This window comes from Mustela nivalis (genome assembly GCF_964662115.1).
Source record: "Mustela nivalis genome assembly, chromosome: 1".
In the NCBI taxonomy this organism is placed as follows: domain Eukaryota; kingdom Metazoa; phylum Chordata; class Mammalia; order Carnivora; family Mustelidae; genus Mustela; species Mustela nivalis.
Window position 1 is genome coordinate 74,569,296 of NC_139020.1, and position 26,739 is coordinate 74,596,034.

Here is a 26,739-nt window from a genome sequence, read left to right on the forward strand (position 1 = left end):
AGAGTCAGTTGCTCAGGGCGGCAGGGTGGCTTGGTTGGTTAAGCGACTGTCCTTGGCTCAGGTCCTGATCCCAGGATCTTGGGATAGAGCCCCATATTGGGATCTCTGCTCAGTGGGGAGCCTGCTTCTCCCTCTCCTCTGCCTACTATTCTGGGTGCTTGTTCTCTCTCGCTTTCTCTGTCAAATAAATAAATAAAATTTAAGAAAAAAAAAAAAAGAAGTCAGTTGCTCAACTGACCGAGCCACCCAGACACTCCTCGCCTTAATTTTTGAAGGAAGCTTAAGCTGGATAAGCTCAAGCTGAATTCTAAACTCAATTATTTTCTCTCGAAGCCTTTTATTAGTTCATCTAAGTAGATGGTTATGTCAACTTACAAATAAAGAGCATCTTCTTTGGTAATCTGTATTCACTCTTTCTATCTCTCTTCCCAATCTCCACTGCCCCGTGCCTCCCACCTTCCTTATTTCATTGACCAGAATTTTAGTATACAATGCTGAATAGATGAGGTGAGAGTTAACATCTTTCTCTTATTGCTGTTATTGAGAAGAAAACATTCAGTGTTTTACCAGAAAATATGTTGATTGTGGGATATTTTGTAGATAACACTAATAATGTAGAAATATTTTAAAATGTCAATATAAAATGTGAACTCAAGTTCATTATTGGGCAGGAAAGTAGATTGAGAGCCAAAAGAAAATGAAAGATGCTTTGAAGTCACTGTAGGTATCATATGATTAAATTTAGTCATTCTCTTCCTAGTAGTCAAGTGCTTAAAATGCATCTTGAGATAGGTGTATCTTTTAATATTTATACCCAAGCCAGGTAGACTTTCCAGGGAGAAATTCCCCAATATTTATTACATCTTTTTTTACTTCTACTACTACTTTACTTGTTTCAATAAATAAAATTATAACTTGTCATAGAAATTTCCCTCTAAATCCTGTTTTCATTCTGGATGAATTACAATCTGACGTATTTCAGCTTTCTAGTTAAAAAAATAAATGACCTTTTTACATTTATAATAAAATGGTGAAATAATGAACTAAACTTAAGATTGTATAATCACTAAAATTAGAAGAGAATATATTTAAACTTGGCTACTATTTTGAATCACACATATTTTATCCGATCAATTGAAAGCAGATATTCTTAGAAACATGGGGCATCTGTAGGAGACATGTGTATGGTGTTCATGGAAGGTTACCTGTCTGTCTGTCTGAAATAATCCAATAAGCTTGCTTTTTCACAGTTATTCAGGTGTTACAAATTTTTCTTCATGAAAGAAAAAAAACAAATTAATAATTCAGATAAAGACTTGAAATGTGTTTCAAAATTTAAAAAAAAATCTCATCAGTGTTTCTGCTGTAAATAATTGGGTTCTTTTCAAGGTCATTTTCCATCAAGGAAAGTCAGCTCTATTGAATTTTTACCGTTCTTGCAAATATATAGCTTCGAGATATACATAGCTCTGCTTATGTGTAACATCTCTTCTCAGAGGAAAAAAGAAGTACATTTAGTTCACATACAGATGTTAAAGGAGTTTGAAGACTATAAGAAATGTAGAACTGTGAATGGATTATGTTTTATTAGAAGTTAATTATTTTTAGCAACCAGGTAGCTAGATTTACTCCAAATATTTGTTGGATGAATGAGTGAATTAATTTGCTGAAAATTTTTAAGTTTTTATCTCAAGTCTTAATCTGTTGTATTCTGTCTTACCTTAAAAAAACAAACAAACCTATATATAGAAACCTCGCTACCTCCCCCATTATTCAGAGGCATTCCTTTCTCTTCCCTTGTGAAAACAAGCTCTGCTTCTCAGACTTTTCCATTTCTGTTTAAGCATATTCTCCAAGTTTCCTAGGTTCCAAGGTCCAAAAATTAGTTTTTGAAGAAGAATAAAAACTATTGTTGTTTCATATCATTGCCATCTTTCTATCCTGCCTTTTCATAACATCTCCACATGTTCAGTTTCTTCTTTCCATATCAATCTAAGTAGACCAGATTTGTTCTAAAATACTGCCTCAGCCATGTCAGTGCCTTATTCAGTTGCCTTCTGTGAACCCTAACAGAGTAGATGCCATGTCTGATTCTTGGAATGGTCTCCAAGGTAGTACTGCCAATCTGGCTCTTTGTTTTCTTTCTTCTCACCTTGGATTCTCCAAGAGCAACAATAAAAATCAATAGCAATGACAGTACTCATAAATAGCACTTATTTAATATGTGCCAGGTACTGTCTAAGCACTATTTTGAGTGTTTTACATATATTAAATCATTTAATCCTCATAGTAACTCTTTAAGTTGGGTATATTATCAGACTTATCTTACAGAGAAGTTAACTTACTTGCCTAAGTTCATACAACTTATATGTGACAGAGTCAGAATTGGAATGCAGGTAATCTTGTTCCAAGCTTTTATATTTTTAACTTCTCTGCAGATCTTTCTTTCAGTAACATTCTTTATTTAGTAATGTCAATGTTTTATTTTGTTTTTAGTAGACCTTGCTAGGTCCTGACTTTTGTTCTTTCTCTTTATCATATAAGAAATTTCCCTCAACTCTTTTCTACAGTTAGCCCAAATTTTTTCTCTTTGTTAAAGTGTAATTCATGTCCCATAAAATCTGTGATAGGCATTTCAGCCCACTAAATATTTTCCCTCTAAGTTTCCAAAAACTCTGTGACAGTATTTTAGCACTTTCCTTCTTGGCTTTAAACTCTGTTTTGCATAGAGGTTTCATTTGACCTACAAGGTTTTATGATCATATTGTCTTAAGTTTTGATGATTTCTCAGTTCAGTTCCTTTTCTCACACATTTGTAAAATGTTTAGTAAGGTTCATAATTTTCGTTCTCCTCCTGATTCATTGGGAAACCCCATGCTTTTTTTTTTTTTTTATCTAATCAGATTAAAAAAACAATTGCAGCTCTGTCTAAATGCGATTGTAGGGCACTTTTACTTACCCATTTTTCCTCCTTTCTAAAATATAGAAAAGAACACCTATTTTGTTGAGGTGTGTTAGGTATTAGAGATAATGTATGTAAAGCACTAGCATATAGAAGCTTCCTTTATTCATTAGAGCTTTTAGTCTGGAGCCTTGTTACATGTATCCTATCAACAGTTAACTCCCAACTTCTCAATCCTTCAAATCCCATAAAAGATCTCTACTTGCAATCTGGACAGCTCAATCAGTTCTTCTTACAAGACTTGTTTTATTAATGTCAGTATTACCAATTTGTCCACTCTGGAAATAAGATGAACTATTGTGTCATTTCCAGGGTTCCTTTTCGAACCTTACTGAAAGTTTTTCCATTAACAGTTTGCTATCTTCTGACATGCTGGCTACTTCCTATAACAAGCCAGCAGTTCCATATTACTCTAGAACTCTTGGATAGGACCCGCCTGGTCTACATAATTTAGTTGCAGCTAATTTTTTTATTAGAGCTAAAATATTTAGAGCATTTACCACAATTTGAGCTAAAGGCTTTGATCAGTCTCCTTTAAAAGGCAGATTTGCAACACAATTCAGAAGGCTTTTTCATAAAATTTTCAGTTTTGATGTCTCTCTTGGAATTTAGGTTTGTTCACAGTGCATGTTTTTTATTCGTCAATCTTTGAGTTCTTTGCCTCCATCTGACACCATGTGTGAGGTTGCATTTTATGAATGTGAAACTTTGCACATGTTTACTAAGTTGATTTAGGTTTTATTTCTGCCTCGTGTTCTGAAAAATACCAGCTGCTGCTTAGTTAAAAATGTAATTTAATTTGACTTGATGCACACGTTTTGTAGTTCATAAACATGGATATAGTTTCCTTGTTTGTATTCATAAGTCTGTGGGTCCATATGTTAATGTTTTCTTGATTTAATTTTAATACTTTATTTTGGAGATCAATAAAAACAACAAAAGCCTTAGGGAAGACTTCTTGTTAAATTTTTGAAAACATGTTTCTAATTTCGGGAAGTCACACTTGTACATTCAAAAATCCCTGCCTATTTTAGTGGTTTTCTAAGTTTTCTATTTGAGGGATTTTATTGTTTTGTTAGCAGAGAACAGCTTTTGATATTGATCTAATATTATATTGTATTTATGGAACCAATTGCATTTTGGATGTGTGAAGGAAACATTTCTCCTCAGTTGCTTCATGCAGTTTTAAGAATCTAATGGCTAGATTTAATTACACACTTGGCAGATTGTTGTAAATCCAATAATTTATATTGGTGGTTACTAACATTTGGGGGTTCAGAAAGCCTTTTGTAAAATTAATGATGGTTTTATCTCTTCCTACCAGAAAAGCTCACACGTAGACAACTACAGGAGCTTTAAGGACCCCATGGAAGGTTGTTTTTTTTTTGTTTGTTTTGTTTTTGTTTTCTTTTTGAAATGGGATTGTGTGTGTGTGTGTGTGTGTGTGTGTAAGGTACAATATAAGATCTTTAAGAAAAATGAAAATAAATTGATATAAATGCTGTAAGCAGGGAGCGGTTATGTGGGTGCACAGCAGGGCATGAAACAGGACAGGCTTCATGAAGATAATGAAATTTGAAGGCCTGATAGGCATTCAGAAGACAAAACCTATTCCAAGCAACATACTAGCCTGAGCTAATAGAGAGGCAAGAAAGTGCCTGACCTCTTTGGATATCCATGAGAATCCATGAGAGCTCTTTCAGAGCAAGGATTGTTTCTAATTCACCTTTGAGTTCTGCACTGTGCCGCACAGTACCTTATATAATTTTATTATGTAAACTCCACAAATACTAGTTGAATTGAACTTTTTTTTCCACTCTTTATCATGGTTCCTGAGACCACCTTCCTGTGTGTCCTATTGTGTTGTATCACAAATATGTATTTTGCAGGGAAACAAGTTAAATCATGTAATTTCAAATTACATGATTTTTTTTTTTTAGCCGAATTCACTGGCTTTAAAAAGCTTAAACTTGTTTTTTTTTTTAATCAGAAAACAACTTTTGATATAAATTTTATATTTCTTAAATTGTATCTCTGGCAACATTTGTTTTTTGAATGTCTTAAACATTTCTCCTCAGTTACTGGGTTAGTTTTTTGGGAGCAGTTAAAATGGTCATGAAAGCATCAAATAAACTAATAGCAACCCCAAGCAAGTATACTTCTGTTTAACTAAAAGCTAAGTGAAGTCTCTTCTGCTATGGTAGTAGAATGAATAAATAATAGATTAATATATAAGTAATAAATAAGTAAGATTTAGAATTTATAATATCCTTCTTAAGAGTATTTTTTCCCTCCCCTTGAAAAAACAGTACTAACTATGTGGAAGAAGTTTTGGAGCTAGCAGGTTGTCAATTTAGCTGGACACTTAAAAATGCACATGTAACAAAAAAAAAATGGCAAACTTTCTTGATTTTTGACATTTTCTTGCAGGACTAATAAACATTCCTTATTAACAGTTTTATTGGCTGGTTAATTTTCTTGCCACATTCCTAACATTAGAGCAGTAGGTCCTGTGTTGGTGAACTATTTATGCTACTTTAATCAGTTTTTAGAAAACCTCTGCCTAATTTTCTTTCTTGTGTTTGTAATGTTATAATGTGGGCTATTAATTTGTGTGCATGTTTTATACATTTACTCTTGAATAAGGAATATTAATGTGCGCCTGCTCTGTGAGGCTGTTTCACAGGTGCTTTTAATTCCTTGAGGCACTCATCAACTACAGACTGGGTTTTTATTTATTTATTTTTTCAATGATAGGATAAAATTATTCTGATTAATCCACATGAATAAAAGTAATTTGTCCAAGTTTATTCCCCTCTAAGCAGCATATATTTGAATGTCCAAGGGCTGATGAATCTTGAGCATGATCATAGCAAATCTCTATGTGTTAGAGCTAGGTGGGTTTATTGCTTTGGATTCTTTAGTATTTTAGCTTGTATCTATCCTTTCTTTGTTTTTCAATCACTTCATGCCATGAATGAAATCAAGAAAATATCCAAAGTCACTGATTATTATAAAATATGTTATGTTTCAAGAACATATTTGAGATCTATTCTTAGATATATACGTAATCCATGTGTCCTAGACACATGGTATAGACTTGCTGGTTTATGTTGAAGTTGAGGGACTGTATGACAAAGCAGTCTTTTCCTCATAATTGTGATTGTTTTCTGACTTGCAGGTTTTAAATGCACAGAGAGCAGGATACAAAGCAGCCATAGTTCACAATGTTGACTCTGATGACCTCATTAGCATGGGATCCAACGACAGTAAGTACAGGTATCACTTTTCTTCTCTCCTGTTTGACAGATCTTTTTGAAACTAAAACTTAACAAGATTTCCCCCCACTCTCATTTTCTTTTTAAAAAGCAAAATTTCTTTTCTTTTAGAAAGGTAACTCATCCTAACCCTCTTGTGACAATTTTATTCATACTGAAGTAGAATTGTTCTTTTCTGAACAGTTAGTTGTCTTGTTTTCTTTTAACTTTGTGTTTCATTTTAGAAGATGTGTTGATATTTTGGCAAAAATCAAAGCTTTAAATAGAGATAAACATGCTGAGTTAAGGATCCCATAGGAGAATTCTGGTGATTTCTTTATAGAGTTACAATATTAAATGTTAGGGTATGTATCTACACTAGGTAGCTACTGTATTCTTATAGAATTTCAAAGCTACATACTTGTGCTTTCCTACACCAGTTGGTTATTAGCTTCTTAACATACATTGACATGCCTATAGCTTTTCATTCAAAATGAGAATGTTTTCCCTTATTCTCTACTAAATACCAGCTTGTAGGGAAAATGAGCCAATTTTAACCAAATAACTGGCTTTAACCAGTGACTTTTAAGCTGTATGCTTTCACTTAATTTGGTGAGAGTGGTAAAGGGTATCTTTTGTTATGTTAAGGATGTGACTTTGGGACTCCATCAAAGGATGAGGGCTGGCTGCCAGGAGAACCAACCCTGTGATGAGAGGGTTGGAGCTCTCAGTCTCCCCCAGCCCCCAATCTGTGGAGAGATAGAGGACAGGAAGCTGCCTAGATCTCCAGTGGCCAGTGGTTTACTGTGTAATGGAGCCTCCATAAAAACCCAAAAGGACAGGGTTCAAAGAGCTGCTAGATTGGTGAACACATTGAGATTTGGGGAGAATTCTGTGCCTGGAAAGGGCATGGAATCTCTACATCCCTTCACGTACTTTGCCCTATGCATCTCTTCCATCTGGCTGTTCCTGAGTTCTATTCTTTCATAATAAACTGATAATCTGGTAAGTAGATTGTTTCTCTGAGTTCTGTGAGCTACTTTACTAATTAATTGAACCCAAGGAGGGGGCTGTCAATGGAACCTCTAACCTATAGCCAGTGAATCGAAAGCATATGTGATAACCTGCACTTAAAACTGGTGTCTGAAGAATTGAGGGCAGTTTTGTGAGACTAAACCTTTAACCTGTAGAATCTGATGCTATCTCTAAGTAGATAATGACAAAATTGAGTTGAGTTGTTCCATGGTGTGGCGGATATCCCCCACATATCCATTGAAAATTGGGTTCAGACGCCAAAGCACACTGCCAGCATCCATGATTAAGTATTTTATTTTTGTTTTTCTTCTAGCACCTAACCATAATACCTCTGGCTACTAAGTGCCATTGAGTCTCGTATGCAAGAAAGAGCTTGGAGCAAAAAGCAGACATAAAGCTATGGACTGGTATCCTACATTGGAATATATTTAAGACTTTAAATAATTAGATCCTCAATAGGAAAGATTTTGGAGTCCTTAACTAAATTTTTTATAACTTAAGACGCTGTTTGTTGTTGTTGTTATTGTTTGAGTAGAACCCTTTTCTTCTTACCCTTAGAATCTGAGGTAAAATTATAACTTATAAAAAGTAAAATTTGGTGGGATGCCTGGGTGGCTCAGTGGGTTAAGGCTCTGCCTTCAGCTCAGGTCATGATCTCAGGGTCCTGGGATCGAGCCCCACATTGGGCTCTCTGCTTGGTGGGGAACCTGTTTTCCTCTCTCTCTGCCTGCCTCTCTCCCTACTTGCGATCTCTCTCTCTCTCTGCAAATAAATAAATAAAATCTTAAAAAAAAAAAAAGTAAAACTTGGTAATAAGTTCCTTCATTAATTTCCATATATATTTTAAATTATTATTTAAAATTCTAGCTGACTAAATTATTAAAATGCATGAGGTACCCTTGGGAGGGTCTAGCATTTCACAAAAAGTTTGACCATCACTGCTGGGAAGTAGAGGAATTGATGAAGGTACTTGACTTACCAAATAAACTAGTTCTTTTGGTACTGCAGATTTGACATGATCTTCTTACCCTTCAGCTATCTCTCTTAAAAAAAAAATATATATATATATATATGCCAGGTTAGTAACTTTTGTTACCTGTATACATTACTAGCAAAATGGAAAGCATAACTACTCAAGAAAGGGTGTGAATTTAAATTGACACTCTCACTTGTTTCAGCTGAATAACTTTAAGCAAGTTACTTACTCCTTGTGTGTTTTGCTGAAGTCCTGAGCCCAGTGTTTAGCAGGCTTCAAGACCTCAGGTGTTTTGAGTTAAACAGATTCATATTTATAAACTATTTACTCTCTTTATACGTTTTCAATAAAAATTTTGCAAGCAGGAAGTGCCTGTTCCCTCTAACACCTATTTTGTCTTTGTAATACCATGAAACCTTTTTGTGGTAATCATGACAGTTCCTAAGGAAAATGTGTTAAATGTTAAAAGTAGCACACAACCATGTAATCCTGTTGTTGCCATGGAAATGTTCCAGTTGAGCTATTACATTTCAAAGATTGCTCAGAATTTTGGTTCTTTATTGCTTGGATTATTTCTGTGACATTCTGCTCTATCCCTGTGTATCTGTGTTTGGGACATTTCTTATATTCAAAAACAAATGTTGTAAAGATCTTTACTATTTGCAACATTGCTGTTAATTGGAAGAAGAAAGGAAAGCATGGATTCATTAAAAGAGGCATGTATCTATTCCCTTTTTAAGGCTTAGTCTATAACCACCAAGAATATTGCGCGTATTCTAGAAACAGACATTGTAATATCTGGAAACAAAAGGAAGTTTTAAAAGCCCCTTGCTGCCAACATTTCACACAAGGAATTTGTCTGTTTTTATTTCAGCTAGGACATAGGATGGGTGAACTCAGTGAGCCAGTAATATCTGTCATCTTCAGGAGGCAGCAGAATGTGATAGAGAAAACACCAACTTCAGAACCAGGAAATGTGGGTTTATTCTTCTAGGTTAGTTAATATATGAATTTTGGGAGAGTTACTTAACCTTTTAAGCCCTTTACTTTCATCTGTAAAGGTGTGTATAATTTTTATTTTTATTTGACCTGACAAGGTTGTGAAGATCCTGTGAGAGAGGATATGTGAGAAAACCCATGCCATGACAGAGTTGCAAGAGCTTAGATTAGGAAGCGAAGCCTCAAGTTTGAATCTAGGCTGTGCAAATTCCCAATTGTATAATCAGGGCAGGTTATCAATATGTCTGGGTTTGTTTCTTCTCTTTTTTTCCTTGCTGTCTTCCTTGAACAAATATTTTTTTTGACAGCCTACTCTTCATCAGGTACTATTTTAGCCACCATGACTACAGCAGGGAATGATATACTTTAAGGCTCTGTTCTCGTATCTTTCAGTGAAATAGCAGAACGCAGCAGTTATTGTGGCTTCTGGGTACTGCCTGCTAGGGTTTTAATTGCAGCTGGATCACCTGCTAGCTGTGTGACCTTGGGAATATTTTCTTACATCTCTGTTACATCTCGGTAGGCCTCACCTTTCTGATATGTAAAATGGGGATGATAATAGTACTTAACTCATTGGGTTGTTATTGAGGATTGAATGAATTCAGACATAGAAAACCTCTAGAAGACTGTTTCTTAGTGGTTTCTTAGTCATTACATAATAAATACATGATAATATAATTATTAGATATTTTATAATAGTATTAATAATCATTTATGGCTATTATTACTGCTATTATTACATTCTAGGGTGGGAGAGAGGAACACACAATCAAAGAGATATGCTATATGTCAAGTAGTGATAAGTGCTATAAAGAAAATTATGAAAAAAAAATTATGTCAGGGCACCTGGGTGGCTCATTTGGTTAAGCAACTGCTTTTGGCTCAGGTCATGATCCTGGGGTCTCGGGATCCAGTTCTGCATCAGGCTTCCTGCTCAGCGGGGAGTTTGCTTCTCCCTCTGACCCTTCCCTCTCTTGTGCTCCCTCTCTCTTGTTCTCTCTCTCTCTAATAAATAAATAAAATCTTCAAAAAAAAAAAAGGAAAGAAAGAAAGAAAAATCCATGTTAGGCTGAGGGATATAGGGTGGCAGGGACGAGAGGAGGCTGGCCATTTTAGATAGAGTGGTCAGAGGAGGCTTCTCTGAGGCTTTGACATTTTAACATAGGTCTACAGCAAGAGACTGAGCCATGCAGATTTCTGGAGCAATGTTCCAAGGAAAGGGAACAGCAAGCAAATACAAAGGCTCAAAGATAAAGTATATTTGGTGTTTTCAAGGTATGACAGAAAGCCACAGTGGCTGAAGTATATGCAGAGAGAGTGGAGAGAATGAGGTTAGGGAAGGCACTAGCAGCAGGATCGTGTTGTGTATTTATAGGACTTTGGAATTTGTTATGTGTAGCTTTTAAACAGAGATGTAAGGTGATCTTTTATTTTAAAAGGATCACTTTGGCTGTTCTTTGGAGAATAGATTGAAGGTGGAAGGTGGGCAGGAGTGCCAACAAAGAGACAAGTCAGAATGTTCCTGCAATAGCCAGGCCAGAGGTGATGGTGATCTGGAGTATTAACAGTGGCTATGATAAGTGATAGAATTACGGCTCTGTTTGAAGTTGATAGGATTTGATAGAAGAAATAAAGAAATTGAGGAGTCAAGAATGATTCCAAGGTGTACAGCCCACGAAACTAAGTGAATACAGAATGCTGTTTACCGAGGAGAAAGACAAGGAGTAGAGCTGATTTTGAGGAAAGAGCCAGTGAGAGTTCCATTTGAGAAACATTAGATTTAAAACCTCTATTAGGCAGGCAAGTGGAGATATTGAACAGGCAGCTGGATATATGAATCTGGAGACATTGGGGTTGGCCATCTAAATTGTATTTTGTCTATGATATCATGACAGTACTATTGGCAGTGTATATTTCACAGAGTTTTGTGGATAAGAATTAAAATTTAGTGTTTTTAAAATTATTTTGTGAACTAAAAGATGTTTGGTTCAGTATATAAATAATATTGCAAAGTCTCCAAGATAACTTTTCATATTTGTATACATTTTACCCCTTCTTCTGACTGAAGTAAGGAGCTTTTTACATCTCTTTAGATATCATAACTCGAAGAAGTTCTGTTACTTCCAATAATTATTGACATGACAGAATATCTGAGTTGTATCATTCAGTGAAAAAGCCTATACATTTTTCCATTATTATATGGTCCTACTGATATAAAAATACAACATTTTTATTGATCCCACTGATATAAATATAGCGATTAAATATTCCTTTACCAACCATTTTGGATCTTGCCTTCCTGGGGCTTATATGGGATGTGTATATGTGAAAGAGGGGTAGGGATGGGAAGAGTGGGAGGAAGCGAGAGAACGAGCAGAAATGAATAATTATATTTACATTAAAAAAAAATCTAGAAGTAAAAAAAATATACTCTACCAGGATTTTATAACTTTAAAACTTGTTTTTAATGGGGCGCCTGGGTGGCTCAGTCTGTTAAGTGTCTGCATTTGGCTTAAATTGTGATCTCAGGGTCCTGAGATCAAGCTGCATTGGCTCCCTGCTGGCGGCGAGTGGGGGGGGGGGCAGGGAGGTCAGGGATCTGCTTCTCCCTTTCCCTCTGCTGCCCCTGCCCTGTGCTCATGCTAAATTCCTCTCTCACATAAATAAAATCTTTGAAAAAATTATAAAGTGAGGCCTGCTAATATTTTTTAAAGAAACTTATTTTTATAAAGATTAAAGAAAACATATCTGCAGTAGCTTAGGTTGGAGGAGAGAGGTTGAAAATAAAGGGGGGTATAAGGGAATTTGGGGGGTAATAGAACATTCTGTGTCTTGATTGTGGTGGTGGTGGTTGGTTACATAACTGTATGTGTTGAAACTCCTAGAACTGTTTATTACTTCAAATAAAACCTTTCTCTTTGGGTGGGAAGGATAATGGTTGTGTTTGGTTTTCTTCTTGTATCCCCCACCCCCACCACCACCTTTTTCAAATTTGTGTTTTTTGGAGAACAAAGTTATTGTGAAAAATGTAATGAAAGTAAATGGACTTTCTCTAAAGCCAAATTTGTTAAATTAACTCACAGCCAAAAATAAGACTGCTTTTTCTATTGTAAATTTTAGAGGATCTTCCTGAGTAATGGGTAATTTTTACAAACTTCTCTTGTTGACATTTGACTTTGGTTTTACAAGTAGTCACAAGAGTTCATTGTTTTAAGACACCAAACAAAACAGAGCTTTACCATGAACTCCAGGCTTAGGAGGAAGTAGAAATTTACCTGGCTTTCCTCTTCTTTGCCCTTTCTCAACTTCTGTCAGCCTGTCAGTCTGGAAAGCCGTAGGTATATGGTATCATTTTTGAGACTTGTATAAAGTGGTCTTTTCTTACATTCTTCGGCTTATACATCTCCTGGGAATGGGTATGTAAAAAAAAGCTTTTTCACCTTTTTCACCTTTAATTTAAGTTATGTGTGGAACTTAAATTTCTTTCTCTTCCTTTTCTAAGAGTTAATTATGTCTATAGAGGAATAAATCAAAAGGAAATATTAAAAATATATCTAGTCTTCATAGGACTGTTGAGATGGTATGGTAATGTATGTATGCACAATGTTAGCTTTTGTTATTGTAAATGTAATAGGATTTCTCAACCACTGTGATTGAGATAATGGTATAACTCTGCAATCAGGAAAATCAACCGATTCGAATTGATTGTAATTGTTACCAGTTGCATTTGCTGCTGTTATGAAGAAAGTAAAGTTGATTGTAAACGGAGTATGGGATTTTAAGAATAATTTTATTATTATTTTATACAGTTGATGTGCTAAAGAAAATTGACATTCCATCTGTCTTTATTGGGGAATCATCGGCCAATTCCCTGAAAGATGAATTTACATATGAAAAAGGGTAAGTAATGGATATAAAAAACAATCATGTAGCTTAATATTCCTTATATTAGGATAGAACTATATTAGTTGTAACCAAGGTTATGTTTAAAAATGAGCTCTACTGTGCTAAATTCTCTTAAGTCATTATGATTTTAAGACTATTGTAATATTTCTTCTGTGCATGATTACAATCATTGATGATAATTTCCTAGATCCATTGAGTTCTTTTAGGGTTTGCAAGTAGTCTAATTTTATAATTCCTTCTTCATTTATTAGTTAAAATGCTTCTGTAAAGAGAACTTGCACCTTTATCGATTCTTTCAGTACCTTGGTACACAATCTAATGAAGCTAGGATGGGGTGCCAGGCTGGCTTAGTTGGTGGAACATGTGACTCTTGATCTCAGGGTAGTCAGTTTGAGCCCCATGTTGGATGTAGAGATTATTTAAAAATAAAATCTTAAGAAAGGAGGGGGGTGTCTGGGTGGGTCAGTCAATTAAGTGTCTAACGCTTGATTTCGGCTCTGGTCACAATCTCATGGTCCTGGGATCAAACTGGGCCTTGGACTCCAGGCTCAGTGGGGAGTCTGCTTGGGATTCTCTCTCTCTCCCTTCATCTGCCCCTCGCTTGTGCACTTGTTCCCACTGTGAAATAAATAAATAGTTATTAAAAAAAACCCCAAAACTGGTATAAACAATTCCTGCCCTTCATTTACTGTTTTTCAAAGTGATTTCGTTCACTAGCATCTTCCAAAGATGATTTATATGTATATTCAAAGTATCATAATGAATTCATGAGTTAAAACTCCCTGAATATGCTTCAGCCCATTGCAGTTATTCTCTTTATTGATGTTCACATTTTCCAATTTCAGACTTCCAAGTTTAATCCAAATGTCTTTTAATGTAAATCTGGAGCTTTTGACTGCTCTTTATTTTCTGTATGACAAGATGTTCCAGGCCCATTTTGTTCTTTTCCTCCCCCTGACTTGGAACCTGCCGTTTTTTTCAAGGAGCCTCTGTTTCCTTTTAATTTAATATGGTATTTAGAGACTGAGAGGTGATCATTGCTCCTTGGTTTGTCATTATTTCTACGTTTTTTCAGTGGATAAATCTAAGACATATATGTGCTTTTTGTTTTTATTATACAAGGTAAGGTTTCCAGGTAAAATAGTGTGTTTTAAAGATACAAAAAATCATGAGCGCATGCTGTTGGTTCTAACCTAAATTCAGGACTGAAGGTGTTTTGCTCTACTTCATTAATTTTACGCCTGTATTTTATTTTTCTGTGCTCAAAGACACCAAAGTAATTGTTTTCTTTTTTAATTGCACAATACATATATAACAGAACAATACCAACACTACTGGCATTTGTGAAAAAATAGTTCTTTCTTTGTTTAAGGTATATCATAATAAGGATCTAAAACCAAATTACCATGTTTTAAAGACATATGAAACAATTCTGTGTGCTGATGCTGTCAACTGGAAGCACAGGCCTATTTGATTCATGTTGCTTTTAGATTTTAGGGATTGCTTTTTTACCCTCATTGTGACTTTTATGATTTTGTATAAAATTAAAATCAGCAAAACACAGTGCATATTCAGAGAAGTCCAGCTTTTTTTTTTTTTTAAGATTTTATTTCTTTATTTGCCAGAGAGAGAGAGAGAGAGAGCGAGCAAGCGCACAGGTAGGCAGAGTGGCAGCAGAGGCAGAGGGAGAGGCAGGCTCCCCGCTGAGCAAGGAGCCGGATATGGGACTCAATCCCAGGATGCTGGGATCATGACCTGAGCCGAAGGCAACCAACTGAGCCACCCAGGCGTCCCAGAAGTCTAGCCTCTAAGTATCATCTGCTTTGTCCATTGTTCCCATCCTAACCTTTTAAGTAGCAATTTTAAAGTTTATTGGAGCACCTGGGTGGCTCAGTTGGTTAAGCATCTGCCTTCGGCTCAGGTCATGATCCCAGGGTCCTGGGATTGAATTCCACATTGGGCCCCTTGCTCAGCGGGGAGTATGCTTCTCTTTCTGCCCCTTCCCCTGCTTGTGTGCACTCTCTCTCTCTCTCTCTGTCAAATAAATAAATAAAATCTTCTAAAAAAAAAATAGGACATAAGGAACACTAGATTTAGAACCCAGGTCTGTGAATCTTTCTGCTCACAAGAAAATTCTGGAATTGATTGTATTTCTGTGGTTACACATATATAGGAAGTGTTCAAAAGTTTTTTAATGTTGGGGTGCCTGGGTGGCTCAGTGGGTTCAAGTCTCTGCCTTCAGCTCAGGTCATGATCTCAGGGTCCTGGGATCGAGCTCTGCATTGGGCTCTCTGCTCAGCAGGGAGCCTGCCCCCCCATCTCTGCCTGCCTCTCTGCCTACTTGTGATCTCTGTCAAATAAATAAATAAAATCTTTTTTTAAAAAAAAGGTTTTTTTTAAAATTTCTAGTTCCCTGGGTCTTCCTGCTTTGTTCATTTAGCTCCTTCTCACCTGGCAGCTCTGTTCATTTCTGAGCAACCCTTTGGCTTATCTCCTAGGACAGGGTTTATTTATCTCATTCAAGCCACATCCACATTAGAAAGCTGTTAACATAAAAGGAGAAGAAGAAAACCCATATGAGAGATGTAAGTTTGCTATTGCTGAGATACTTATATTCTATAATGAGTTGAATATAGATAAGCAGTAGTCTGGCTTTTAACCCCTGACAATGTTAATTTATAGCTGGTTGGTAGGAGTAGGGTAGGGAGGTTGCAGAAGACTAGCATCGTATGGAAAGGTTCTTCTACTTAAAAGTAGCACCACTGTTACTGTCTCAGCACTGGCTCATATGGTTTCAGAAGATTTGTGTCAAGCATAGGGGCATTACTTCCAGACCTGACCTCATGCTGGAAGAGATGGCATACATTACAGTGGCCCAGGCCTGCTGCTTTTCTTTTTTCACCCTGATAGATCAGTCCTTTTAGTATTTTATGTAAAGCTACAAAAACACATGTAAATCTTTTGTCATCCCCTATTCTGCTCAAAGCTATTGAAATAAAAATCTCCTTTTACTTTAGTGTTCTTAGCATTTTTGGGAAAATATTTAAATTATTGGGAAATTCCTTATATTATCTTTTTTTTTTTTTTGTATTTGGTAAAGCTTGATAGAGCTCCCTGCATATGAATATAATAAATAATGGCAAGAAGACTTAAAAATTGCTTTATTTAATTTCACATTATTTTTCTTAAGTACTATGGTGTTCTAAGCATCTCTGTCGGGAAGGAGTTGGCCCATTTTTATTTCCCTTTTATTGAGAATTTTTGTTTTGCATTTAACCCTTGTGTTACAAAGTAGCAGGCTTCACTGCCTAAAAATCACCTAGAAGTGGGTTACAATGTAGAGTTACTAGCACCATACTAGTGGAGTAGCACCTGAGTACAATGGAGAAAGCAGTCCTATCACCATTATACATGAGTTTCCCTAGACTGAATAGATTTTCTAATGCAGGATTTGGCAGCCATGTAAAATTTGCTCACACAACAAAAATAGTGTGCCTTTTTTTTTTTTTTTTTAAAGATTTTATCTGAGAGCAAACATAAGCAGGATCAGAGGCAGTGGGAGAAGCAGACGACTCACTGAGCAGGGAGCCCCATGTGGGGCTCATTCCTAGGATTCCAGGATCATGACCTGAGCCAAAGGCAGACACTTAACTGACTAACATATCCAGGCACCCCAGTAGTGTGCCTGTTCTGATCAGTTTCATTTTATGAGTCAATTTCTGTTATTGTAATTCCACCATAAGCAATAACATGGTTAATAACAAAGGGGATTAAGGCAGGTAGCCTTACTCCATCCCTCTCCGATAACATACACTTTTTTTTTTTAAAGCTTTTTTTAGTCAAGCAATGGGAAGGGTACAGAGTAGGGAGGAGGCTACAACTCCTTTTAATTCCCTTATCAGTTTTTTATTCCATATCTCACAGATTAATGTAGAGTACAGGGGCTATGTCCATTGTACCTGGTATAAGAAGTTCATGTAAAGCATAGGGAAGAGGGAGGATATTTTTGATAATAGTAGCTTCAGAGCTTTACCATAGGAGGAGCTGATGAATAATAATTTGACTGGGATGAGGGGTTTCGTTGACAAGATACCCAAGGTACTACCATTGTTTAAATTGCTGATTTTGCCCATAAAATATGCAGAATTTTGCCCAGGTTCCTAAATTCAGTGAATAACATGTTTCTGGGATGGACACAGTAATTATTATTGGCTGATTTCCTGTACCCAGTCTAAAAGCTTCCTTAATTATGTAAGCAAGTTATTTTGGTAAATATGTAGAAGAAACAAAGATGGAGAATGTATCTCTTAAATTATTGGAAATGATATATTAGAAGATGAGATGTGTTTAGTGGATTGAATTTTAATATCTAAATGCCTTTTAAGCAATACTTTTGTTTTTAATTAACATTGTAATTTGGTAACTCTTACTATTTCTCAATTACTAATTTTTGTTTTCTTCTAGGGGCCACATTATCTTAGTTCCAGAATTTAGTCTTCCTCTGGAATACTATCTAATCCCCTTCCTGATCATAGTGGGCATCTGTCTCATCTTGATAGTCATTTTCATGGTAGGTAAATTAATGTTAAATATATTTTTAAAAATAATATGGATGGTTCTAAAAAACATTGTATTAGGAGCCTGCTTCTCCCTCTGACTCTGCCTGCTACTCTGTCTGCCTGTGCTCGCTCTCGCTTGCTCTCTCTCTGACAAATAAATAAATAAAATCTTAAAAAAAAAAACAAAAAAAACCATTGTATTGAGTGAGAGCAGACTTACATAAAGGGGTACATATTGTATGAGTCCATTTATATGATTGGGTCTAGAAAAGGTGAAGATAATCTGGGTAGAAAAATCCTAACAGTGATTACTTCTAGGGGTGCTAGGAAGAGGGAGTGAGGGATTTACTGAGAAGGGTATGAGGGAACTTTTGAAGGGGTAAGTCATATTCTGTATCTTGACAAAGGTTGCACAAACGTCTGTACACTTAAATTTTTTGCATGTCTTTGTATATAAATTTTACCTAAGGAAAAAAATACTGTAAAAGAAATACTAAGCTCTAACTAATGATACATATGCTAAAGTATTTGGGGAGACATATATTGATGATCTGCAACTTACTTTGAAATGCATTATAAAAAACAATGAGAGAAAGAGGTGTTTTTGGGGCACCTGGGTGACTCAGTTGGTTAAGCGGCTGCCTTTGGCTCAGGTCATGATATCAGAGTTCTGGGATCGAGCCCTGCTTAGCAGAGGGCCTACTTCTCCCTCTGACTCTGCTTGCCACTCTCTCTCTCTCTGTCAAATAAATAAATAAAATCTAAAGAAGCATTTTTTAAAAAAAGAGGTGTTTTGATGGGTAAATAGAGGGATGGAAAGGTGATTAAAAGTGTAGTACAATGTTAATTATGGAATCTAGGTGATGGGTATATGGATATTCTAAAATTTCTTCAATTCTTCTCTGATTTGAAAGTTTTCATATCAAAATGTAATGAATACTATGAGTGCTGAGGTTAAAGGTGATGACACATTATCTATAATGTGGTTACTACAGTATGGTCCCGGGACTTTTAATGGGACTTTGAAGTCAGAATTATTTTCATAATAATGCTAAGATATTATTTGCCTTTGTCACCCTCAGTCTCTCAGTGTTTAAAGTGGAAGTTTCTAAAAACTATATGATTTGTGATATAAAAACAAATTGAAGGCAGAAGCAGAGAAGAGAAGACCTCTGTATTAAGATAGATACTAAAAGAGAATTGCAGGGGCACCCCGGGTGGCTCAGTTAGTTAAACGTCTGCCTTCAACTCAGGTCATGATCCCAGGGTCCTGGGATCGAGCCCACTGTCGGACTCCCTGCTCAGTGGGGAGCCTGCTTCTCCCCCTTCTTGTGTTCTCTCTCTCAACTTAATAAATCTTCTGAAAAATTTTTTTAAAAAATTTAAAAAATAGAATTGCCTCCGTATAAAACAATCTCAGGAGTCTCACTTTATTTTTTATAAAGAATATTTATAATAACATTCAATCAGTTTATTATTATATGAACATTACAGGTTAGAGATTAAATGCCATTTTGGTATGTTCAATCTTTCTGGGATGCTGTGGATTTCTTTTCATTTATTTAGATCTTCTATATGCATCTGTTTAATAATTTTTTTTGTGAACATTTTGCACGTCTTTTGTTAGACATTTTTTTTTTAAGATTGTATTTATTTATTAGAGAGCACACGCAGGTGGGAGGCGTAGAGGGAGAAGCAGACTCCCCATGGAGCAGGGAACCCGATGTGGGACTCCATCCTTGGACCCGGGATCATGACCTGGGCCGAAGACAGATGCTTAACTGATTGAGCTACATAAGCACCCCTTTAGTTAGACTTTTGAAATTGCATTTTGTAAGTGGTGTTATTAGGATATAAGAACATTATGGATTTTTTCAAAGCAAACTTTTGATTTTTGAATAATGTTAAGATTTACAAAAAAATTTCAAAAAAGAGTGTTCTTGTACATTTCCTCATCTAGTTTCCCCACTTTACATTATCGTGGTCCATTTGTCAAAACTAAGAAACTAACATTGGTACATTATTAGTAATTGAACTCCAGACTTTGTATAGATTTCATCAGTTTTTCCATTAATGTTGTCTTTCTGTTCCAGGATCCAAAACAAAAATCCTGTTCCAGGATTCCAAATAAAAACTATTTTATTTAGTTAGTATGTATTCCCAGGCTCCTCTGTTCTCTGATAGTCTTGTCAGTCTCAGTCTCTCTGTGTTATCCATAACTTCGACAGTCTTGAGGAGACGTGGCCAGGTATCCTATAGAATGTCCCTCAATCTGATGTTTTTCTTATGATTACATTGTGTTATAGGTTTCTTGGGGGAATAAGTTTTTAAAAACAGAGGTGAAGTGCCCTTCTTACGTCATGGAGTACATGATATCTGCATAACATCACTAATGGTATTAACATTCATTCCTTGGTTAAGCCAGGTTTCTCCACTATGAAGTTAATATTTTTCTCTTTTTCTGTTCTTACTTTGGAAGTGAGGCACTTGTATAGCACCCCTAAAACTGAGGAGGGACAAGCAAGATCTAGAGTGGGGAGTAGGAGAGAGTATCTATATATTATTTGGAATTCTTTTGTGAAAAAGATGTATCTATCTCTTCTTGGCATTTATTTATTTATTCAATCATTTATTTATATTAATGTGTACTCCTGTATATTTATTTTATACCTTGGTTTATAATCCAGTGCCATTTTATTTATGTTCAAATTTTGACCTTTGGCCATGGAGAGCTCTGTCAAGCTAGGTCATGTGTCCCTTTCATTTGATCCATCCTTTAGTTTTTCTAAGCACTTCTTTTGTATCTGGTACAGTAAGAAGCTTCAGATTCATCTTATATTTTCTTGCTCCACCCCTAAAATTAGACATTTCTCCAAGGAACCCTGGTTTCTTTTACTGAAGAGTTATATTTAGAAACCAAGATTTAGACACTGGACATCATTTTTATATATTAATCTTGTATCTACAAACTTGCTGAATTCTACTCTGGTAATGTGAACTTATTGAGTCCCTTAGGTTTTTAGTGTAGAAAATAGAATAGAAAGAATAACCAAAAAATGCCCTTGGCAGAGTATGAGTAGATGTAAATACCCTTAAATCAATAAAGATTATTGACTAAAAACTAAAAATGAATATCATTAAATGGTTAATTTATTAGAAGACTTCTTGAAAGCAGAAACAACAAAAAAATGCTACTTATTGTTGAACCTCCTATTTAACATTATGCTGTCCTTTCTGGTAAACTGAGAAAAAAAGACTGTATAAGGATTAGAAATAAAAATTTTCTTTTTCCTTATTTAATGATGAATGGGTGCTGAATTATATATCTTTTACCTGTGGTAATGATCATTGTGTTTTTTCTCTTTTACTCTATGTGGGATTACATTATTTTGTAAATTTTAAAAATCCTTGTATTTGATTATCATGTATAAATTTTGTCTTTACATTTTGGATTACTCTGATTTCTAATATGGACCATTTAGTTCTACACTTTTACATAGATGTAAAAATCCAAAATAAAATATTAGCATTCTGAATGTCTGGGTAAGGGAAAGTTTTAGTATTATGGGACCAGAGTAATCTTTTTTTTTTTTAATGGAATTATTTCATTTTGGTTTTTTAGGGAGGGAGGGAGATAGGATTGAGAGAGGAGGGGGAGAGGGAGAGACCCTTAAGCCAATTCTATACCCAGCAGGGCTCAGTCTCACAACCCTGAGATCATAACCTGAGCCGAAATCAAGAGTTGGATGTTAACTTACTGAGCCACCTAGGCACTCCTAGAATAGTCTTCACATCAAACTGGACAGTCCATTAGCACATGGAGCAGGTGCTGTATAAAAAAGTATGACAAGTCCTCAAAAAATTAAACAAATTATCATATCCAGCAATTCCACTTTGGGTATATAACCAAAAGATTTGAAGACAGAGTTGGACAGATATTTGTACGCCTTTGTTCATAATAGCATTATTTCCAATACCCAAAGGTGGAAGCAACCAAATTGTCCATCAGTGCATGAACAAAATGGGTTTTCAGATAAACAAAATGTGGTATAGACATACAATGGAATGTTAGCTTCAAAAAGGAAGGGAATTCTAATACATGTACAATGTGGACGAACCTTAAAGACATGCTCACTTGAAAAAAGCTAGTCATGAAAGAACCAGTACTGTACAATTTTATTTATATGGGATACCTAGAGTAGTCAGATTCAGAGACAGAAAGTAGAATGGTAGTTGCCACGGGCTGTAGGGAGGGTAGGGTAGGGAATTACTGTTTAATGAGTACAGGGTTTCAGTTTTGCAAGATGAAAAGAGTTTTATGAATATATGGCAGTGATGGTAGCACAGTAATGTGAATGTACTTAATGCCACAGAACTGTAACTTAAAAATGGTTAAGATAGTAAGTTTAGTGTTATTTTACCATACAGTTGATCCTTGTGCAACATGGGTTTGAACTGCATGGGTCCACTTAAAAGCAGTTACAAATAAGTAACTAGACCCATAATACTAATAACCCTTATTTTCTGTTTCCTAAAATAGTTTTTGATAGAGTTGGGATTATATATCAGTTTTTGGTGAAGGTTGTTTACAAAATAATCTAGGTCTGTTGACTTTTCTCATAGTCATCTGGACATTCAGATAGATGGTTGTCTTTTTCTACTACCACGCCCAGTGTGGAGCTTGATGCAGGGCTCGATCTCACAGCCCTGAGATCATGACCTGAGCTGAAATCAAGAGTCAGATGCTTATCTGACTGAGCCACCCAGGTACCCCCTAAATTATATTTTTAAGAAATTGTCTATTTTATCTGTTTTCAAGTGCCTTCTCTGGAATCAAATGCCACTCACATAACAATTTAAAGAGAGTTTCTGTTTTTTAAAGAGAATTTACACTATATGTGAAATGAGTTCTCTTTATTCATATTTGTCCATGCCTTTCACAGTGTTATCAGAAGTTTACCTGTTTTGTCTTTCAAAGAAGTAGACCTTGAGTATTTTCTCTTGTTCCTTTTATTCAACAAGTATTTTGCATCTATGATGCACTGCTTTGGGGTGCAAAGATTCATCAGTGAACCAAATAGGTAAAAATGCCTTGTGTAAAGTAGCCTAGATTCTGGTAGAAGTTACATTCTAAAGTCTTCACTTTCATCCTTTTTTTTTTTTTCTCTGTCTCCTGAATTTCTGCTTTTTATTTTTTTCATTAGTTTCAGAGGTAGAATTTGGTGATTCATCAGTTGCGTATAACAGCTGGTGCTCATTACAAATGCCCTCCTTAATGCCCATCACCCAACTATCCCTTCCATTTCCCTTCTCCCCTCCATCCACCCACATTTTGTTTCCAAGAGTACAGCATCTCTTATGGTTTGCCTCACTCTGAATTTTCCATCTTATTTTATTTTTTCTTCACTACTCCTATGTTCATCTGTTTTGTTTCTTAAATTCCATGTATGTGTGAAATCATATGGTATTTGTCTTTCTCTGACTGACTTATTTCACTTAGCATAATACCTTCTAGTTTCATCTGTGTTGTTGCCAATGACAAGATTTTATTCTTTTTGATGGCAGAGTAATATTGAGGTCTGTGTGTGTGTGTGTGTGTGTATACACATATATATTCCATCTTCTTTATCCAATCATCTGTTGATAGACATGTGGGCTCTTTCCTTATTTTGGCTATTGTGGACATTGGGGTGCAGGTTCCCTTCATATCATTATATTTGTATCCTATGGATAAAATCCTATCCTATGGATAAAAACCTAGTAGTGCCAATGCTGGATCATAGGGTACCTCTGTTTTTAACTTTTTTGGGAACCTCCCTACTGATTTCCAGAGTGGCTGCACCAGTTTGCATTTCCACCAAGAGTTTAAGAGGGTTCTCCTTTCTCCACATCCTCTCCAGCACTTCCTCTCACTCCTTCATGTCCTCATCCTTTTCCCAGCCCCATCCCTAGGCACAGATCAGCTTTTGGTCACTATAGATTAGTTTGCATTTTTTTCAGCTTTATACACATAGAATTATATATTATGTACTCTTCTGTGTCTGTCTTCTTTCTCTCAGGATAAGTATTTTGAGATTCATATATTGAGTATATTGACTTTTTTTTTTTAACCCAGTTCTGTTTGATTGTATAAATAAATCACAGTTTTGTTTATCCATTTACCTTTTGATAGGCATTAGGGTTGTTTCTGGTTTTTGGATATTACAATAAAGCTGACATGGACATTTGTGTACAGGTTGTTATATTGATTCATACTTTCATTTCTATTGGGTACATATAAGTAGAAGTGGGGTGATTGAGTCGTATGGTAAATGTGTGTTTAACGTTATAAAAACCATCAGCATTCCAAAGTGGTTATAACAGTAGTGTATCATGATGACAGTTCCTCCACTTCGTTGCCAACACTTGATATAGTTCGTCTTTTTAATTTTAGTCGTTCTCATAGGTGTATAGTGGCATTTGTGATTTGAATTGACATTTCTCCTTGACTAATTATGTTGAGTATCTCTTCCAGTGCTTATTTGCCAATGCGTTTGTCTTCTTGGTAAACTGTTTATTCAAATATTTTTTCCATTTGTTTTCTGTTGGGTTGGTTGTTTTTTATTATTGTTTTTGAGTTCTTCATAAATTCTCATACAAATCTCGTATCAAATATGGAATTTGCAAGTATTTTTTCTCATTCTGTGGTTTGTCTTTTATTTTTTAAGTGTGTTTTGAGGATAGAAGTCCTTACTGACACAGTCAAACTTATCAAGATTTTCTTTTTATGGATGTCACTTTTGGTATTTGGCTCTGTCCTGTAGACTTCCTTTGCATTCTTGCAAGCACAGTCACTTATATTTGAAAATATTTTGTATATTTTATCCAGCATTCCTGAGTATTCATAGTACAGGTGTTCTATAATACTTCTATTCAGTTTGCTGCTACAACTGAAAGTGCAGTGACTAATAAATGTATGTTTGAAAATATTATTAGTTTGTAACTTACAGGAATTCAACTCTGCTTTCTTGATCCAGTGGAGTCTTTGTAACTTGTGGTCTATCATTTATATTTGCAAACAAATAGTTCTATGTTATTTATAATGTTTCTATTAGAGTAGATAAAGATAACTTCGGTGAATGATTAAAAACTCAAAGGATAATTTGAGGTAAACTACTTATGTAATTAGTGCTTCAATTAATGATATTGCAATTAGGGCTTAAGTAAATTGAATTGATTTGCAGCAGCTATCCAGAAACATGTCTATTATTGTAATGGCCGTTTTCCATTTGCATGTTTTATGTCTGATTTCTTTTTTTTCTTTATCTTTAGATCACAAAATTTGTCCAGGACAGACATAGAGCTAGAAGAAACAGACTTCGTAAAGATCAACTTAAGAAACTCCCCATACATAAATTCAAAAAAGGTCAAGTGAATATTTTAATTTTCTAAATAATCACCATTTGTTTATTTAAGAATCCATGATGACCTCATTCTAATACTACCTGCTGAGTCCTTGCCACATACTATGCCTAATACTTTGTTAATAGTGAGTGAATGTGGAAGATGGGGGTTTTTTTGCTGTGGTATATGCTGGTCAAGGCAAGAAGGGGGTAAATGGTCGGCAGAGAATTTACAAACAATAACGAAACTGACCTAAATGCTTTTTATTATCACCATCTGTCAGCAGTTCTCAACCTAAATGGATAAAATACTTCTGTGCATTAATATGATCTACTCCCACTAATCCTCCTTCTCTCTCCCACCATATATCACTATTTAACTAAATACAAAGTTAATAGTTACGTTAACTAAATACACATGTGGCTATTATATGTCAGTATATTTTAAATATATCGTCTCATTTAATTTTCATATTTCTATGAAATGGATACTTTAATGGGCATTATGGATGAGGAAATAGAGGATCAGAGAGACAAAAAACTTTAATGTCACACAGCCAGTCCTGATAGAGCTGGGGAGGGGTCTAATAATCTAGTCAATATAATTTCTCCTACCTATGCTATAGTACATGCTTATTAAATCCTTTTGGCTAGTAGTCCCAGACTTTTCAATTCCATATACCATGAAAAGTATTCTGTTTTTTAATTCAGAAAAAAATGAATAGAAAGGAGAAATGGGGAAGACATTAGAATTTAGTTCTGCCAAAATTTTATTTTCCAAGTAATAATGTGTTTTAAAAACCTTCCATTTACAATAACTGTTATTTGATTAAAAATATAACATTAACAAAAAAAAATAGGAAAAGCCACATGTTAAAAGGAATAAACAGACACATTTATAAAAATGTACTGCACTGTCCTCATTCACTGTGGAGTACATAAAAATTATTCACAGGCCAGAAGTGGTTTAAGAACTGGTTTTAGGAATCACTTTTTTAAAATCCATTTTGTGTTTATTTTTATGCTTCCTAAACCCAGAAAAAAAGAAAGGTGGTATTGTCCTAGCATACATAGTTGGTTTTTTATCTGAGTAAGATGAGTAGCCATTATAGGATTTTGAGTGGGGGGAGAAGGTAATACGTAATTAAATGTTAAAAGGGTCTTTCGGGGGCGCCTGGGTGATTCAGTGGGTTAAGCCTCTGCCTTCGGCTAAGGTCATGGTCTCAGGGTCCTGGGATCGAGCTCCGCATCTGGCTCTCTGCTCAGCGGGGAGTCGGCTTCCTCCTCTCTCTCTCTGTGCCCACCTCTCTGCCTACTTGTGATCTCTGTCTGTCAAATAAATAAATAAAATCTTTAAACAAAACAAAGCAAAGCAAAACAAAAAAAGGGTCTTTCTGCTGCTAAGAGTAGGGTGTAGAGGGTCAAGGGTATGTATACATAGAGAGACCAGATAAGAGGCCATTGCAATAATCCAAGTGAGGTATGAATGTGGGTTAGACTGAGTGGTAGCAGTGGAGGAGGTGAAGAAAATCTTAAATTCCTAAAATTTAAATTAAATTTAAATTAAAAGAAAATCTTAAATTCATATGTTTGGAAGATGGAATACACTGTATTTATTAATGGACTAGTTGGGGGAGAGAAAACAGGGATGACACCAGAGTTT

At 35.4% G+C, this 26,739-nt stretch overlaps 1 protein-coding gene across 9 annotated transcripts in view; it reads left to right on the plus strand.

Annotated features, from left to right (window-relative positions):
• The window catches only part of RNF13 (ring finger protein 13), a 199,343-nt gene that overhangs the window by 135,354 nt on the left and 37,250 nt on the right, over positions 1-26,739 (plus strand). For 5 of the 9 annotated variants that reach the window (XM_082682215.1, XM_082682214.1, XM_082682212.1 and 2 more), the window contains 4 exons: positions 6,144-6,231; positions 13,039-13,129; positions 17,600-17,705; positions 25,006-25,099. In XM_082682215.1, the coding sequence (XP_082538341.1) occupies positions 6,144-6,231; positions 13,039-13,129; positions 17,600-17,705; positions 25,006-25,099 (379 nt within the window). Of the gene's footprint in view, positions 1-6,143; positions 6,242-13,038; positions 13,130-17,599; positions 17,706-25,005; positions 25,100-26,739 lie in introns of all 9 variants that reach the window. The other 4 variants (XM_082682219.1, XM_082682218.1, XM_082682217.1 and 1 more) reach the window with 1 other exon arrangement.